A 16,138-nucleotide genomic window follows, 5' to 3' on the forward strand; every position below is an offset into this window, starting at 1 on the left:
AAGAATGTTGTCATCTAATACAAATGGTGACATGAAAACTTTACTGCTTTACTCAAATCAGAATTCCTCACACACCAACAGCAGCATCTTAACGGCCTCCGACCAAATTGTGACCCACAGTTCCAACCAAATTGTGAACTACTCCCACAATAGATTCCAAGGCCACTGTGATCAGTCTGGCCTCATGTATAACACAAGCCTCAGAACTCCCCTAAAATTATTCCTTTCAAATTGGAGCAGATCATTAAAAAAACAATCTTGATTTAAAAATTGTCAGTGATGGAAGAATCCACCACAATCCTTGGTAAATTGTTCCACCGGTTAATTACCTCACTGTTAAAAATTTACCCCTTATTTCAAGTCTGAATCTGTCTAGCTTCAACCTCCAGCCATTGGATTGTGGTGTGTTATCCCTTTGTCTGTTAGATTGAAGAGACCTTTATCAGGTATTTATTTCTCACACAGGTTTTTATAGACTATGATAAAGTCACTCCTTAACCATTCCTTTATTAAGCTAAATAGATGGAGCTCCTTGCATCTCTCACTGTAAAGCAGGTTTTCTAATCCTTCAGTCATTCCCGTGGCTCTTCTCTGAACCCTCTCCAATTTATCAACATCCTTCTTGAACAGTAGACACCAAAACTGGACACAATATTCCAGCAGCAGTCACACCATTGCCAAATGCAGAGAGAAACTATTTCTACTCAAGATTCTCCTGTTTATGTATCCGTGGGACGTATTAGCCCTTTCTGCCACAACATGACACAGGGACTCATGTTCAGTTGATTATCCACCAGGACCCCCAAATCTTTTCAGTCACTGCTTCCCCGGATAGAGTCCTCCAACCTGTAAGTATGGCCTACATTCTTTGTTCCTAGATGTATGGATTTAGCTGTTTTAACACGCGTAATGTTTGCTTGTGCACAGTTTACCATGCAATCCAGATCACTTTCTATAGTGACCTGTCCTCTTCTTTATTTACCACTCCCTGGTCTTCGAGTGACCTGCAAACTTTATCAGTGATGATTTTATGTTCTCCTCCAGGTCACTGATAAAAATGTTTAACAACATATGGCCAAGAACCAATTCCTGCAGGACACCACCAGAAACACACCCACCCAATGATGATAATCATTTACAATTTACAATTATATTTTCAGTGAGCTAATTTTTAATCCATCTAATGTGTGTCATGTTAATTGTGTGTCATTTTAAGGGTTTTTTAAAAAAAAAAATCAAAATGTCATGTGGTACCAAGTTAAATGCCTTACAGAAGTCTATTACATCAGCATTATTACCTTTCTCAATCAAACTTATAAGCACATTAAAAAAAAATATATCAAGACAGGATCTATTTTCCATAAACCCATGTTGACTGGTGATAATGAAATTAATAAAGAATTAAAGAACAGTAATCAAATCCCTTATCAGCTGCTGCATTATCTTGCCCAGGATCTATTTTAGGCTGACCAGACTAGAGTTATTGGGGTCATCCCGTTTATCCTTTTTAATTATTGATACAACATTATCTTTCTTCTAGTCTTCTGGAACTTCCCCAGTGTTCCAGGACTTACTGAAAATCCACATTAACCATCCAGCAATCTCATTAGCCAATGCTTGTAAAACTCTTGGATGCAAGTTATCTGAAACCTGCTGATTGTAAAGTGTAACATTAGTAGCTGCTGTAGAACATCCTTATGAGTTACTATTGGAATGGAAAGTCATAATCATCATATAATATGACATCATCTCACTTTTCCCCAAAATACAGAACTAAAATATTTATTCTGCCTTTTCTGCATTATTATTGATAATTCTTCCATTTCCACCTAATAATGGACCAATGCCATTGTTAGGATTCTTTTTTTGTTCCTAATGTACTTAAATGATTCCTCCTTATTATCCTTAACTTTGCTGACCATAGATTTTACTTTGTGTCACTTATCAATTTTCCACAGTTCTGAGCTTCTGATTTATATTCATTACTACTGACTGCTCCTTTCTTCCATTTGTTACTTACTGTTTTTTATAGCTGCTTTCACTAACCCTCTAAGTCAGGCTCTTTTTGAAACCTGTACAGCCTCCTTCCTCAACAATTCCCAATTGTGTGTGATCAATTCCTGATCACTTGTACTTAAGCAACCACTAATTTTTAGTTCTATGATCAAATCCTCTATCTGTCAAGACGAGATCTAATACCGAATTCCCTTGTGTCGGATGGAACACTTTTTGAATGAGGAAATTGTCATCTATAATATTCAGAAATTCCAAGGATGTTTTAGTAGTGGCAGCATGAGACCTCCAGCATGTCACTCAAATTGAAGTCCCCCAGGATCACACAGCTCCCCCCTTCCCCTGACACACAAGGTGTTTAAGGAGCCAATTATCCTGTTTCCTAGTGTGATTTGGTGCTCTGGAGCACAGAAAAATGAATACTATATCTTATGCTTTATCTGTTAGGACATAAGCATTGAAGATCATTTCTTTCCGAGTTGTCAGTGACTCTGAAACAGGTAATGTCATTTTTGACAAAGTGCTACTCCTCCTTCCCTGTTGCCCACTCAGCTCTGGGCTACACTACAAACTTATGTTGGTTTAAATCCACAACTCTGAGCAACCTAGTTCTCCCAAGCCATCCCCAGTGTAGATAGCACTATGTCAACGGGGAGGAGGGGGCTTCTCCTGTCAACATAGCTACCACCTCTCGGGGAAGTGGATAAACTATGCTGACAGGAGAAGCTCTCTCGACAGTGTAGGTAGTGTCTTTACTAAGCACTTCAGCGGTACAGCTGTAGCACTGTCAGTGTAGACAAGCCCTCAGTCCTTCATAAAGAGGTTATAACCATTGATTTTAACATTCCAGTCATGCAAATCATCCCACCAGGTTTCACTAATACCAACTAGATCAGGTTTATGATCACAAATTAATAATTCCAATTCTTCTTGTTACCCAGGCTTCTAACACTGGTGTATAGGCAAAGAATTCTTCTCTTTGTGTCCTTTGATTACTTGAATAATTATGTTCCCAACATCTTAATTTTGTGCTAAAAGTGTGCTCATTTCTCCCCTCTTTTTACCCTCCCCATGTGTTATTAGTTTATGTCCTCTTGACTAAGCTGGCTAGCCTGTCCCTGAGAAGATCAGTTCCCCTTCTACTGAGATGGAGGCCATCTAATCCAGGGATTCTCAAATGGAGGTCAGGACCCCTCAGGGGGTCATAAGGTTATTACATGGGGGGGGTCGCGAGCTGTCAGCCTCCACCCCAAACCCCGCTTTGCCTCCAGCATTTATAATAGTGTTAAATATATTTTAAAGTGTTTTTAATTTATAAAGGGGGTCGCACTCAGAAGTTTGCTATGTGAAAGGGGTCACCAGTAAAAAAGTTTGAGAGCCACTGATCTTATCTATACATCAGCTTTCCCCATAGAAGATGGATCAATGTTCCACAAAATCCAAACCCTCCACCACTTACTTAGCCAGGGGTTCACTTCCAACCGTGCAACATTAAAAACTTCAATAACTCAGTATAGGAGAAGGTGGTTCAAAGTACCTCCCCATTTTCTCATCCACTTTCTTCTGACACTACTCTTACCTGTCTGCCCTTACTGTGAAACTGGAAATTACCCAGCGACTTTCTTCCTTTTCAATCACTAAGAACCACTTGACAGACTCCAACTCCCAAGGGCCATCCATAGGCATACGGAACCCCTGCTTAGGTCACCCGAAAATTTCGGGCACCCCATCACTGTTCTGACCATTCCTGCAGGCTCCCACCACAGCTGGGGATCTATGAAACTGTTAAAGAGCCACTCAAGTGGTAATGAAGGCATTTGCCAGGCATTTGCCAACTCCCAGGTATGTACTGTCAGTTTCCAAATTTACTGATAAAAACAGTTGTGCATTACTGTAATATTTACTCAGAACGTGTTAGTCTACAGGACCTTAGTCTAAAATTTGCTTTAAAATATTTCATTCGTGTGTTGCTGAAGATTATAAAATCACTTCTCTAAAAAATCCTTGCATAGATTTTTAGATGCACAATCTGAGTATTCATATTTAGCCTTAAATGCTTGGATCTTCAGAAATATATTTTAAATAAATCCTTCCAAATACCACCCTTATCTAAAATACACATGAGAGCCTGGGCTGCTGTCGGGTATAGGGGCACCAGTCTAACAACACTGCATAGGGACCCATAAATCCTAAAGACGGCCCTGCCAACTCTTCTCCCATAACCCTGGTGCATGTCCTGGCTGCTCTTCTTTCAGAGCAACAAAAGATTAGAGAACATCACCGTAAGCCTCTGATTTCACATAGACCAGAGGAAAATAAAATAAAATAAAATAAGGGATCAAATGAGAACCTAACAGAAGCAGCAGCACTGATGATGACAGGAAGGAATTGTGATATCTTTTGAATTATTTGATAAAAATACATAAAGTAATTGGGTCAGCAAACAAAGGCTGAAATGACATCAAAGGAACTGAAAAGGAAGAGCCAAGTTTGGAGAGAGCTGTAGCTTCCTCTGGACATGGTGTTTATTCATTGAAACCAAGACAAAAAAATACAAAGCCCCAGTAAACAAAACCTTTCTAAATGTTACTTTCCCTAAGGTTCCAAATGACATTCTTTTTTGTGTTTGTGACATCACAATGGAATTCAAAACAGCAGCAGCAGAACAGAAAATAAAGGAACAATAATTGAAGTAATTCTTGCAATCAAATGACTATATAACCAGAAAAAACATAGAAGGGTAGTCACTGTTAACCTCTGAATTGTTTTCTAAAACTTTGCTTGTTTTCAGCTGTGTTACAACTCAAAAGTGAAGTCTCTTTTCAAAATGGTTTTGCATCTATATTTTGTTTACTCCAGCTTGGCTTTACCCTGAAGAGATGCTTGTGGTACAGCTTTCTTCCGGCGAAGGAGTCTTTTGCAGTTTATATTTATTAATTAATATTACAGCCACTGTAATCGCACCTGATGATTGTGCATTGGGGGTATTTTACAAATCTAAAAATATTCGTTTCTGTACTTTATTTGTAACTTGCCTTACTGAACATATTTAGTTCTTATCTGCTTCTCTCCTGGTTCTGCTCCCTGTACAAATGCCCTAGGGAAGCTCCCTTGCTTTCTGTTAGTTACAACTGCACTTGTGCACGCAGTAGTCGCTGGAGTTAGTAGATACTGATCCTTGCCATGTGACTGGCTGTACATTTTTGTAGCCCTGATCTATGCCCTGTGATTAGGCATCAGAAAAGAAAGAGCCACCTCAGTCCACCACTCCTGCAGGTCACACTTTTAAATATAGCAGTGATTTTTTTTGTACCCGGGACCCCTGCTGATGTGCACTATGGCAGCAACTTCTTTGTGTACCCTAGTGCAATGACCTTTTCTTCGTGCCTGTGCATCCAATATGGATGCACTAGCAAAACTACCTCCTCTTCATGTGCACCAATGCAATGACCTTCAATTTGTGCCTGTACCCCATTTGCACACACTAGTGCAACCACCTCTTCTTCACACTTAGGTCACTTGTTAGAGTGCACTAGACACAGTGATCTGGCAATGCGCTTTGCTTTCTGCTCACATGCACTAGTGCAGTGTGGTGACTTCTCCATGCCAGTGCTTTCTGCTCAGGTAGGTACAGTGACCTTTTCATGTCTGCGAGCTGCTCAGGAAACCAATGTGCACTCTTTCCCCTTCCGCTCATTAAATGAGCTGTGTGATGTAGCAGGACTGCTGATGTCTTCAGAGACACTAGAAGAATGTTAATACATTTATTATGTATTTTTGTTATGTGATGTTAAATGTATTATGTGAATGTTAATCAGTGCCTGCAGAAATTCCACAAAGGTGCTGTATGTAATAAGCAATGCAGTGCTGGTTCTGGCAGTGCAACTGGGAACTTCAGGGGTTTAATATTCAATGTCCATATTTCTAAAAAAAAGTCAGTGCATGTTAATACTTCACTGCACAAATGTGCATCTCTGCACTTGGTTTTAGTCCCTGATGTTAACAAACATTAGCAAGTTTGTACTGCAGGTGTCCCTGTTTTACTAGGCACCCATTTTGCACATCACATTCAGCAGGGCCAACATCAAGCCAAGAAACAGTTTGTCGTTCAAATGGCAGATCTACCTGATCACTATCTCTGCTTACCTTTGAGTTGCTTTGTGGACCACCCAAAGAAAGATGTTTTGTATATACAGGATGAGGTAGAAATAAAACATGAAGGTGACTGTGGAAAAAATAATTTGGATAATTAACCATTGGGTCAACTTACCTAGAGAAGTGAGGATTTTCCATCGCTTGAAGTCAAGACGGAATATCTTTCTAAAAGCTCACCCAGAAATTAGGGCCCTGATGCAGGAATCACTTGGTGAAACTGTATGGCCTATGCCAGGGGTTGGCAAACTGCAGCACGTGTGCCAAAGGCAGCAGGCGAGCTGATTTTTAGTGGCACTCTGCTGCCAGCTGGGGTCCCGGCCACCAGCCCCACTCAGCCCACTGTCTGCCTGGATGGATGGAACCGCAGGCCGGCAGCGGGCTGAGCGGGGCTGGCAGATGTGACCCTGCCTGCGAGGGGCCGGCAGATGGAACCCCAGACCGGCAGCGGGCTGAGCAGGGCCAACAGACAGAACCCCGCCTAGCTGCTCAGCCCACTGCCGGTCTGGGGTCCCGGCTGCTGGCCCCGCTCAGCCTGCTGCCGGTCTGGGGTTCCCGGCCCCTGTAAATGTAAAATGTTACTGTCATGCAAAACCTTAAATTACAGTAAATAAATGCAGACTTGGCACACCACTTCTCAAAGGTTGCTGATCCCTGGCCTATGCCAGGACTAGAAAGATTATCTCAGTGGTCCTATGACTAATACTTGAACTCTCCTCCACCCCTCAGGACCTCCTGATCCCACAGCAAGTTTCCATTTCCCCTCAATTCTCAGAGTCCCAGTGCATTCAGATTTAATGTGCACACACTTGTGGAGCCTTAGCTAGTTTAATAACCCATGATTCCCAGAAAGTTGGATCCCTAACAAGGTAATACTCTTCCCCCCCTTTCCCGTCGCTTGGAAAAACAAGTTCTAGACCTTCCCATACAACACCCCTTCCTCAACTACCTCCCCTCTTTCATTAGTAGTCATCACTTTCAGAAGACTCAAACCCACAAGTGAATTTGCTGGCAGTGCTCCTCCTGCCTGGCTGTGGAATCCACTTCAGCAGGACTCTAAACATTGTTAGCAGCCCATCTCAAATACTCCCTGAGCCAATGGAATCTTCAAGTGGAATAAGGCCTAGAGCAGAATCAGGAGTGATCCTTTCTCCTAAAACTGCTGGTGTGATACACACCCATATGCAGGCTAGTGTGGCCACAGGTTTTCCTTTGTGTGGATCATCCTGGACGTAAAGCAAGTTTAAACTAAAATCAGGTTTAAAGACTTGTTGTTTTAAATGGGGATGCATCACACCTTTGCAAATTAGTCATACACAGCTGCCAATAAAACTCAGATCACATTTCTACAGAAAGCTTGAGTGGCACACAGGTCACAAAGGGAGACTTTTAAACAGGGTTAAGGCAGCTGCAAATGCTTGAAAATACATTGTGAAGCAAACAATGAACTAAAAGATCTGCCAGGTAGGTGCCTGCACAATAAGTGATGGAGTAGGTCAATATTTAATGGCAAATACCGTAAGTTTGATCAAGGAAATAACAGCTGTATAAATCAGATGTGACTTAATAGTTTGAGAACTTATTTTGTCCCACAAACAGAGGGCCAGACCCACAGCTTGGAGTCAATGGACCTAAGTCCATTTACAACAGTGAAGGATGTGGTGCAATATGTCATGCTCCAAAGAGGATTTTTGCCTATGACTGACGTAAGAAATGTAACAAAACTCCAGGTAGGAGCTGGGGAGGGAACATAGAGGGTTAGAGCAGTGGTTCTCAACCAGGGATACACGTAATCATCCCCATCAATGATAAATCATCCAAAAAGCCATGCCCGGTTGAAAAGATGCACGCAGTTTGCGTAATTCCTCTTGCATCCAAGAAGCCCTCGCCAAAGATAGGGGGATGGGAGGAATAGGTGTCTAAGTGTGGGTACAGAGAACGTTTTCACGGAGGTCAAGCTGTGATGTGGAGATAGTCTGATGTGGACTGGGGGCATGTAAGAAAGAACAAAGGGGAGAGAGGTGGTTTGTGAAAGTGAAGTCACCAGGACAAATTAGGCAGGGAATGAGATTTATGCATGTTTGATAGGTCAATTAGGAGACCTAGAATGGCTGACGGTGTCCCTTTAAGTTTTATAACAATGTAAATGATTCATCCATTCTTTACATAATGAGCAGTTAGACTATTAAGTGACCTAAACTTGCCTGAGGCCCTTAATTCCCAACTAGTTACTGTCTAGAGGGTGAAGACCTAACTATATAATGAGTCATTAATGCTTAAAAGAGAAGAAACATCCCTAGGCAGCTTCTGCATCCTCCATGAAGACAGTAAGTTAGTGTGTGCTCTCCCACCACCAATCAGACAGGTTTTGATTAGGCTCAAATGTACAGGCATGTTAGAAGGTGTTAGCTACCGTGTGCTAACAAACATGTTCTAAGAGTCTAAATCAGACAGGGCAGTTTATTATTTAACATGTGCTAAGCTGGTCAAGTTAAAGCTGAGGCTCCTTCCAGGCTTGAAACTGATCAGATTAGCCTGTGTTAAAGTCTAAACTTCCTTGTCTACATTGGACTTTTAGAATGCAGTCATTAGCATCTTTTAGCTAACACCTACAAACAAACCGAAAAGGTCTTGTCTATCTCGGAAATTGACTGGAATAGCTATTTCAGAAGAAGCGATTTGAAACAGCCTCCCCATGTGGACAGCTTTTCAGAAGTCTGTCCTGGTCAATTTCCCCATATAGACAAGGCCTAACTCCTAGTGGAGACCAAGCCTAGAGATCCTTCCACTGGCTGTGATGCTAGTACGTGATGGTACTTTTGCTGAGGAGGGGTCTATTGTATGGAACTGGCCCCTCTGAAATTACTAATCCTCACTTTAAAAAGCACCTTGAATGATGGTATTTCCCCACAAAAAGTGGTTTCACAATCCTCACTGATGGCCCTTTCGTTTGTACCCTCCCTTCAATCTCTCCTCCCTGGTTAATTTGCACGCTCAATTGTTTTTAAAGTATCTATAAGGATATTAGTACAATATACAACTATATATTTGTTATTCTATTACATTTTAATGAGGAAGGTAGATAAATACATTCAATTCTAATTCTTACTCCTAGGGGGCTCTCAATCAACGAGTATCTGGTTCCAGAGTCATCCAGTTTAGAGCCTTTTGACCTAGTCCAAAGGTTCACAAATAGCCAAAAATACTCCTGATTCTGCCCTATATAACATGGAGTCTCTCCTGTCTTCCACATGAGCTTAGTCACATTTCCTTGCCTATCAGCATCTATTTCTATTCCAACTTTATTTGATTCTTCTCATCCAGAAACACAAAGGCAAATTGCACACCCCAGTTTGTGTCTCACACAGGAATCAGACTGCTAGCCTGGTTTGAGGACTAGACAATTTACAGAGCCTGAAAATGTACGAATATAAAGACAGGAAGATGTTCTTTATCTTTACAGATCCACTTCTCTGAACTGTAACCGGAGTTTTGTTTTTCTCACCAACCAGCTGTGAACTAATTACAAGAAGTTCTAACTAGTCAAGCTCCCTCTCCAAACATATGGATCCAATTAAGTCAAACTGCAGCTGATTTTAATCAATCTTCCTTGAAGCAGCCAAACTTGAAGAATCTCTTCTCCTTCAACTCGAAGAGCTGAGGAGAGCAGGAAAAGCAGGAGAGTAGTATTTGCATAAGGAACACTTCACCATCCGCTCCATTGCCTGTAAACACAAGGCTCCTAGCTGTAATAAATGCTAATTGAGCACTCTTCAGAAGTCTTTCCTCCCATTTTCTCCAAAAAGCACTGATTTGATCAGTCCCTTTTGTTCCTGGCTTCAAGTTGCAGTTTCCCCCAATGAGTAGAGGGCAGATTGCCTGAAGTGTTCTGGACTGTTTAACAAACTAAGCCACCTTCTGAGGCAGCAGCAACACTCTGCCCACAATATGCAAAAGCAAGTCACAGCAGCAGATATGCTCTCCCATTCCAGCAGGGGTCGCTGTAGCGGAAATGGATGCAGATGAGTGAATACTTAAATGTATGTGGTCCCTCCGCCTTCATACCAGCTGATCTCCCGCTACCTCAGGTTTAAAAGATTTCAGTTAGATGTGTCATGGGAAAGGAGTGATGTTGTCTCCCTACAATCCAAACATTTTTTCTTGCTTTTTTTTGTAATTTGAGGTGTTTTATTAGCAGTAAAGATCTGAACAGCGAGTAATATCCATGCTATTGTGTTTATACCAGTGAAGGAAAATCAATGCAGCCCACTGCTAGGTGTCAAGAGCCAAAGGGGTATTGGGAATTGAAGGGTGTGAAGGTTGATGAAGCTTCTAGCCATAATTGAAGATGTCCCCATGCAAGCAGAGAATACAAAGAGACGTCAGATACTATATACGCTGCTGCAGATACTCATCAATTTCTTCACTTGCTAATACAGGCTTGGGGACGATAAATCACATACCTCCTAATACAACGATAGCTTTCAAAGCACATACCTGCGCTCTGGCCCAGTTAGTGCCATACAGTTCGCTGAAATGCAGTATCAGTGCCAGCAGCCAATTCAGGGACAAAATGACCATACTCCGACACACAGGCATGTAACAACGTGTGAGAATTTTTTTGAAGATAACTTTTTCATGTGTCAATACAGTCAAACCTTCATGGTCCTGAACTCTTGGCTACTAAAGGCTGGACATGTCCCTTCAGATTTGAATTCACTGCATATGGTTTTATGGACTGATCAGACTTCAGTAAATAAAGATTGGTGCACTTAAATTGTTACACTTGATTTCACTCACTTTCTATCACACCCCATCTCCCCAACACATCATTAAATTTTATACACTCTCTTGTAAGTAACTTTTATTTATTGCAGTCATTTATTCCAATAATGGCTTATTTATTTATTTTTAAAGGAAGTGCTACAGATTTAGATTTGGCAGATTTTTTTTAATTTGTTCATTGTTTTCTACCTCTTTTATTTCCTTATTTTCTCTGATCCTTTGTTTTTTCCATTTCTGAAATTTCACTAGTGGACTTTTTCTTCAGTACATTTAAAAAAGTTATTTTGTACCACTGCCATTTGTTCTCCTTTCTTGCTTTTCTTTCTGACAAAGATATTATTTTAACCCATCATCTCCTTGATTTCTACCTGAGGAATGAGCAACAAATAATAAACTGACTTGGGCATGTTCCAGTGACTCCATTTGAGTGCGGAATTACCTTTTTCCAACATATTCTCCTTGCAGTATCTGACTGAAGAGATTAATAGTGGGATAACCCATATTTAATGGGATTCAGCAGCTGATAACCCAGTCCACAGCAGTGCCTAGAGTCAACAGAAGTGTTTACACAGGATGTAATTCTGAGCCTGTGCCTGCTGGGGATTTGGCACTCAAGTAATGAATAATGAGTCTTCATTAGCAGGCAAGGGCACTGGGCAATTTTTATACTGAGGGAGCTGAAAGCCTTTGAACAAAACCAGAAACCCAGAATATGGTAGAATGGTGCATTCGGCTGCTATTATTACTTCAAGCCAGGGGGTGCTGTTGCACCTCCAGGACCAGAACCCCTGTTAACAAGGCTGTTTTTTCCTTGTAGGCAGTTCTGACCTCTTGACCACTCAACTGGGTGGGTACTGGTCAGTAATTCACACCTTTTCAGCACTCGGACTTGCACAGATCCATCTCCAGTTGGAGAAATCTCAGTTGTCCAAGGAGTTAATCTCTAGTGTTCTCTTTTCCTTGCTATTCACTTCCTGATTCAGAGGAACCGGAACTCCAAGCTTATAAGGTATGCACAAAGAGTGAGCAGATAAGGAGAAGTTAACCTTAGCTCTCCCAAACTAGAACCAAGAATGTTGTTAATTTAATCCAGTTCTCCTCAGGTGGGTTCTCCATCTAACCTCTACTGATGGGGCTGCTTTCTCCTTCTTGAACCAGCTCAGACAGATGACCTCTTCTCCTTCTCTATGCCTGCCTGGCCTCTTGTCTTCCTCACATCTTTTCCTTTCCCCTGCATCCCCAGGTCTTTTTTGTCCCGCTCCAGTCCCCTCACGTAGCCCTGATCTGCACTACACCATTGTTAAACTCTGGGGTTCTGAGCACTGCCAGTGAATTGTACTATTGTGATGTGCACTACTAGAGTCTGGGTCGAGTTTAAATGACTTTTGTTTGAATTGTGAATTTTGTGAAGAATACAACAGTCACTGCACCGCCACAGTCTGCTTACATGGTGGGCCAGTGGTTTTATTATAACATGAAGGCTCTGTCTCAGCTTTGTCTTTGATGTCCTGATCCCTGCCTTTATCATTACATCATTTTCACAGCATTAAATGAGCTCAGCTACCGAAATGACCACACCTACCCACCCACTTCTTGTCTTAAAATAAGACAATTAGCAAAACTATATGAAAGGCTTTGAACCTTTCCTGCTGCAGACAGACCTTAGAAGTTTGGTGCTTTTAGCATCTCAAGGGCTGGGCTACTGGCACTGCTGACACTGATTATAAACACTAGATCTCTCTGAGAATCCCAAACAAAACAGTGAATACTCTGGCCAGAATGGTGATGCCCCAGTGCTGGGAGCTGGCAGCTACCCTGAAGCAGTGGGGACAGATTAAATGTGATCTGAGTGAATTGTAACCTGCTCTCAAACCAAAGCTGCTGTTGTGTATGTTTGGAGACTGGAGCATCAGAACACCAAACCCAATGTTTTCATCTCCTTCTGATGACAGAAACCCAATTAAAGGAGAGCTGGGTGACAGGTTTCGCGCTAACCACGGCTCGGCAGAGGCGCTCAGCAGCTCTCAACTCCCCGCTTTATCAAAGCTGTCACTTCCCCCGTCTCCAGGAATTGGTAATAAAAAAGAGATTTGATTTGCCTCTAATAGGTGTCAAGATAAAATCAATGGTCTGTCTGAAATTCGGGTAATTTCAAACCTGCAGGTTTTCTACCACCATAAAGCAATTTACACAAAAAGGGGAGAAGAGAGAAAGAAAGAAAAATTAAAAGAATGAAATGTTACAAGGCTGGGCTGTTCAGCACATCAGAGAGAGATAACACTGCTCAGAGCAGGATGGCCTTTGATTAAGCACAAAATAGGCTTCGCTTCTCGCTCACTTCAGCTTCTTTCAAACAGAAGACGCTTTAAATGCAACACTCCCACCCCTCCCTCTTCACAGAGTAACAGTGTTGGAGACACGAGAGCAGCCCGAGTAAACAGCTCCTTCTATTGCTGCCAGCTTCAGGGAGAGGAAGGCTTCACTGCTGTATCCAGAATAAAAAAGTTGAAACTCTTGCTTATGAGATGGCTGAAGCATCAGCCTCAGCAAAAAGATAGGAAAATCCTGCCGTGCCATGGTGAAATCAGCACTTTAGCTTTTCTTTCACTCAGATTTCATACCTTCCTCCTCTTGGGAAGAGTGTGTGGATCACTGCCACTACAACTTGTTCCTTGCATACCACATCATCATGTTCTGGACTTGAATAGCTCCTAACAGATAAGGCCGCAAGCTACTGAGCTTTGCTCAGCACTAATGGTAATGATGGTGGGAAGCTGTAATTTAAACAGCGCAGAGGCATTTTTATCAACCTGTCATCATAGTGGAAAACACAGTGTATACAACAGCCCCCAGAGCTAGAGCTGCAGCAGTGGTTAGTCATGGCTATGAAGTTTGCTAGTACAGACAACGGTTCAGAGACTTCTAAACAGAAGAGGTTCTACCCAAGGATACTGGAAAAAGCATCTGTTCTTGCATGCCTGAATACATCACCAAAATATGACAACATCGTACACAGATACGGGTGTGTGGGATGGGCTCGGTTTGGGCTTCTTGCGGGATCCTTCCCCAGACCGAAGGGGAAAGATCTGTGGAGTGTGAAAGGAACTTCAGGAAGTTTGTCAGTATACCCGCCCACCAAGGCTGGACTGTGCCAAGCTAATAAGCCCTTCTGGCCCTGCCCCACCTCTTACCTGGAGAGTGAGCTTTTCCAATTTCATTTCCAGAGACTTGTTCTCTTCTTCTAGCCGCCCTCGCTCAGCCTCCAACTCTTCAATTTTTAACCTGTAAAGAGGAGGGGAGGGAGAAATACACTGAAACTCCCAAGGCTCTAACCTTGCTTTAGTCCCACCACTGGAAAGAGTAAAATAAGGAGGACCCAAAGACAGAAATCACACACCTGCCATAAAATATTCTTCCAATGGTAAGACACCACATTAAAAGAAAAGAATAAAACACCATTATTGCACCATTAAGTATACACAGGTAAAAGAGCAACTCATCGGAAAATTCAATATTTACAGTTCCTACACCAATGTTACCTTGGCCATGTCACATGTGTATAATCTTCTGTTCCTCTTTGTTCTTGCTAAATGTTCATTTTTGGGGGAGGAGGTGTTTTTTCAGAGTGTGTGGGGTTGGTTTTTAAAGAGAAAAAACACATTAAGCTATTTAATAACGTTCTAGACACTGAAAAGTCATACATCACTCAGGTAAAAAGAGGTTGGCGAAAAGGGTGAGAGGCACTCTCATCTGTCATTACATATAAACCACCAACATCCTGGGCACCTACTTTTTCCAGAAGATGCTGCTGTATGACAGCATCTTCAGATGTAACTTAGAGTTACTCCTCACACTATGTTTAAAAGTGCTTTTAACCCTTCAGGACAATGCAAAGGAAGAGAGATTTTTTTCTGTAAGGAAACAACATAGCAGCTACTGAAGGTCAGGATCAGATACCTAGGACGTTCAGAGTCAATGACATCCTCATATTCAATATGCCACATTTTGGCTCAAAACCTCTGATAAATCTCTCATCACCACCCACCCTCCAAAACTAAAGGGTTATGTTTATCTCTTGCCTCCTACAGAACAAGCACTCTGCACTGTGGCACCAGATGAGGGCTCCTGCTGCCCTCCAGTATCAAATGTCTCTCCAGAGAAAGCATGGTTTGAAAAAGGATCAAGCTGAAACTAGATTATGGTTGAGCCATGATGCTTATATGGTATTTCCGATGTACTTTCAAGGTTTAATCACTGATTCCTGTCCTTAATTTCATGCCCAGGGAGATGTGGTGCTTTATACACTGGTGCTGTTCTAGTGGCATAGAGAATGTGCGTTCAGAAGGTTTATGTTATAGTCTGAGATGTCTGCCATTTTGCAGTACAGTCTGTCTAATGTTTTCCCCCTCTGGTCACTGAATGAGATTTTTCACTTGTTGTCTTATGAAAATTCAGCCAGTTGAATTGTTCAATTGTTTAAATTTTCACTCTGCCTCCTTCTGCAAAGAGAGAGAGGTGCACTTATGCAATGGAGCATCTAAGGGTACACCTACATTGCAATCAGACACCTGTGACTGGCCTGTGCCAGCTGACTTGGGCTTGCGGGGCTCAGGGTGGTGGGGCTGTTTAATTGCCATGTAGATGTTCAGGCTTTGGCTCCAGTCCAAGCTCAGGGACCCTCCTGCCTCGCAGGATCCTAGAGTCTGGGCTCCATCCTGAGCCTGAACCTCTGCACCGCAATTAAACAGCCCCTTAGCCCGAGCCCTGCAAGTCTGAGACGGCTGGCACAGGCCAGCCGCAGGTTTTGAATTGCAGTGTAGAAGTACCCCAACAGACTGCAACCAAAGGCACCTGCTCCCCACCCCCATTGTAATGGAGAACCAGGGTGCAATCTCTCTTCTTTACTGACTTGGCACCCCTCCTCCACACCCAAGCAATGGCCTGTCTCTTGTGCTGGCTACTGGGACCGGCACTGCTGTTCTCAGTGCCAGAGAGATTTTTAAAGACTCATTAGTACTATATCTATTTATAGGCCACTCCTCCGCTAGCCTGTGTTTGACACTATAACGTGCCCTGAATCTCCACTGGGGGATACTAAGAACCAGAGGCAAACAGTCTGTGCTACTTGGTCTTTCCTGAAGAGCCCATGGGAGTATTTCCCAGTGGCAAAGAGAGAGAGGCATGGGAT

General features: G+C 42.4%; 1 protein-coding gene across 14 annotated transcripts in view; it reads right to left on the bottom strand.

Moving 5' to 3' along the window:
• MAD1L1 (mitotic arrest deficient 1 like 1) overlaps nucleotides 1-16,138 on the bottom strand; it is a 505,376-nt gene that overhangs the window by 190,630 nt on the left and 298,608 nt on the right. For all 14 annotated transcript variants that reach the window (XM_044980781.1, XM_044980779.1, XM_044980777.1 and 11 more), the window contains one exon: nucleotides 14,142-14,232. In XM_044980781.1, the coding sequence (XP_044836716.1) occupies nucleotides 14,142-14,232 (91 nt within the window). The remainder of the gene's footprint in view (nucleotides 1-14,141; nucleotides 14,233-16,138) is intronic.

Source organism: Mauremys mutica, chromosome 11 (assembly GCF_020497125.1).
Source record: "Mauremys mutica isolate MM-2020 ecotype Southern chromosome 11, ASM2049712v1, whole genome shotgun sequence".
In the NCBI taxonomy this organism is placed as follows: domain Eukaryota; kingdom Metazoa; phylum Chordata; order Testudines; family Geoemydidae; genus Mauremys; species Mauremys mutica.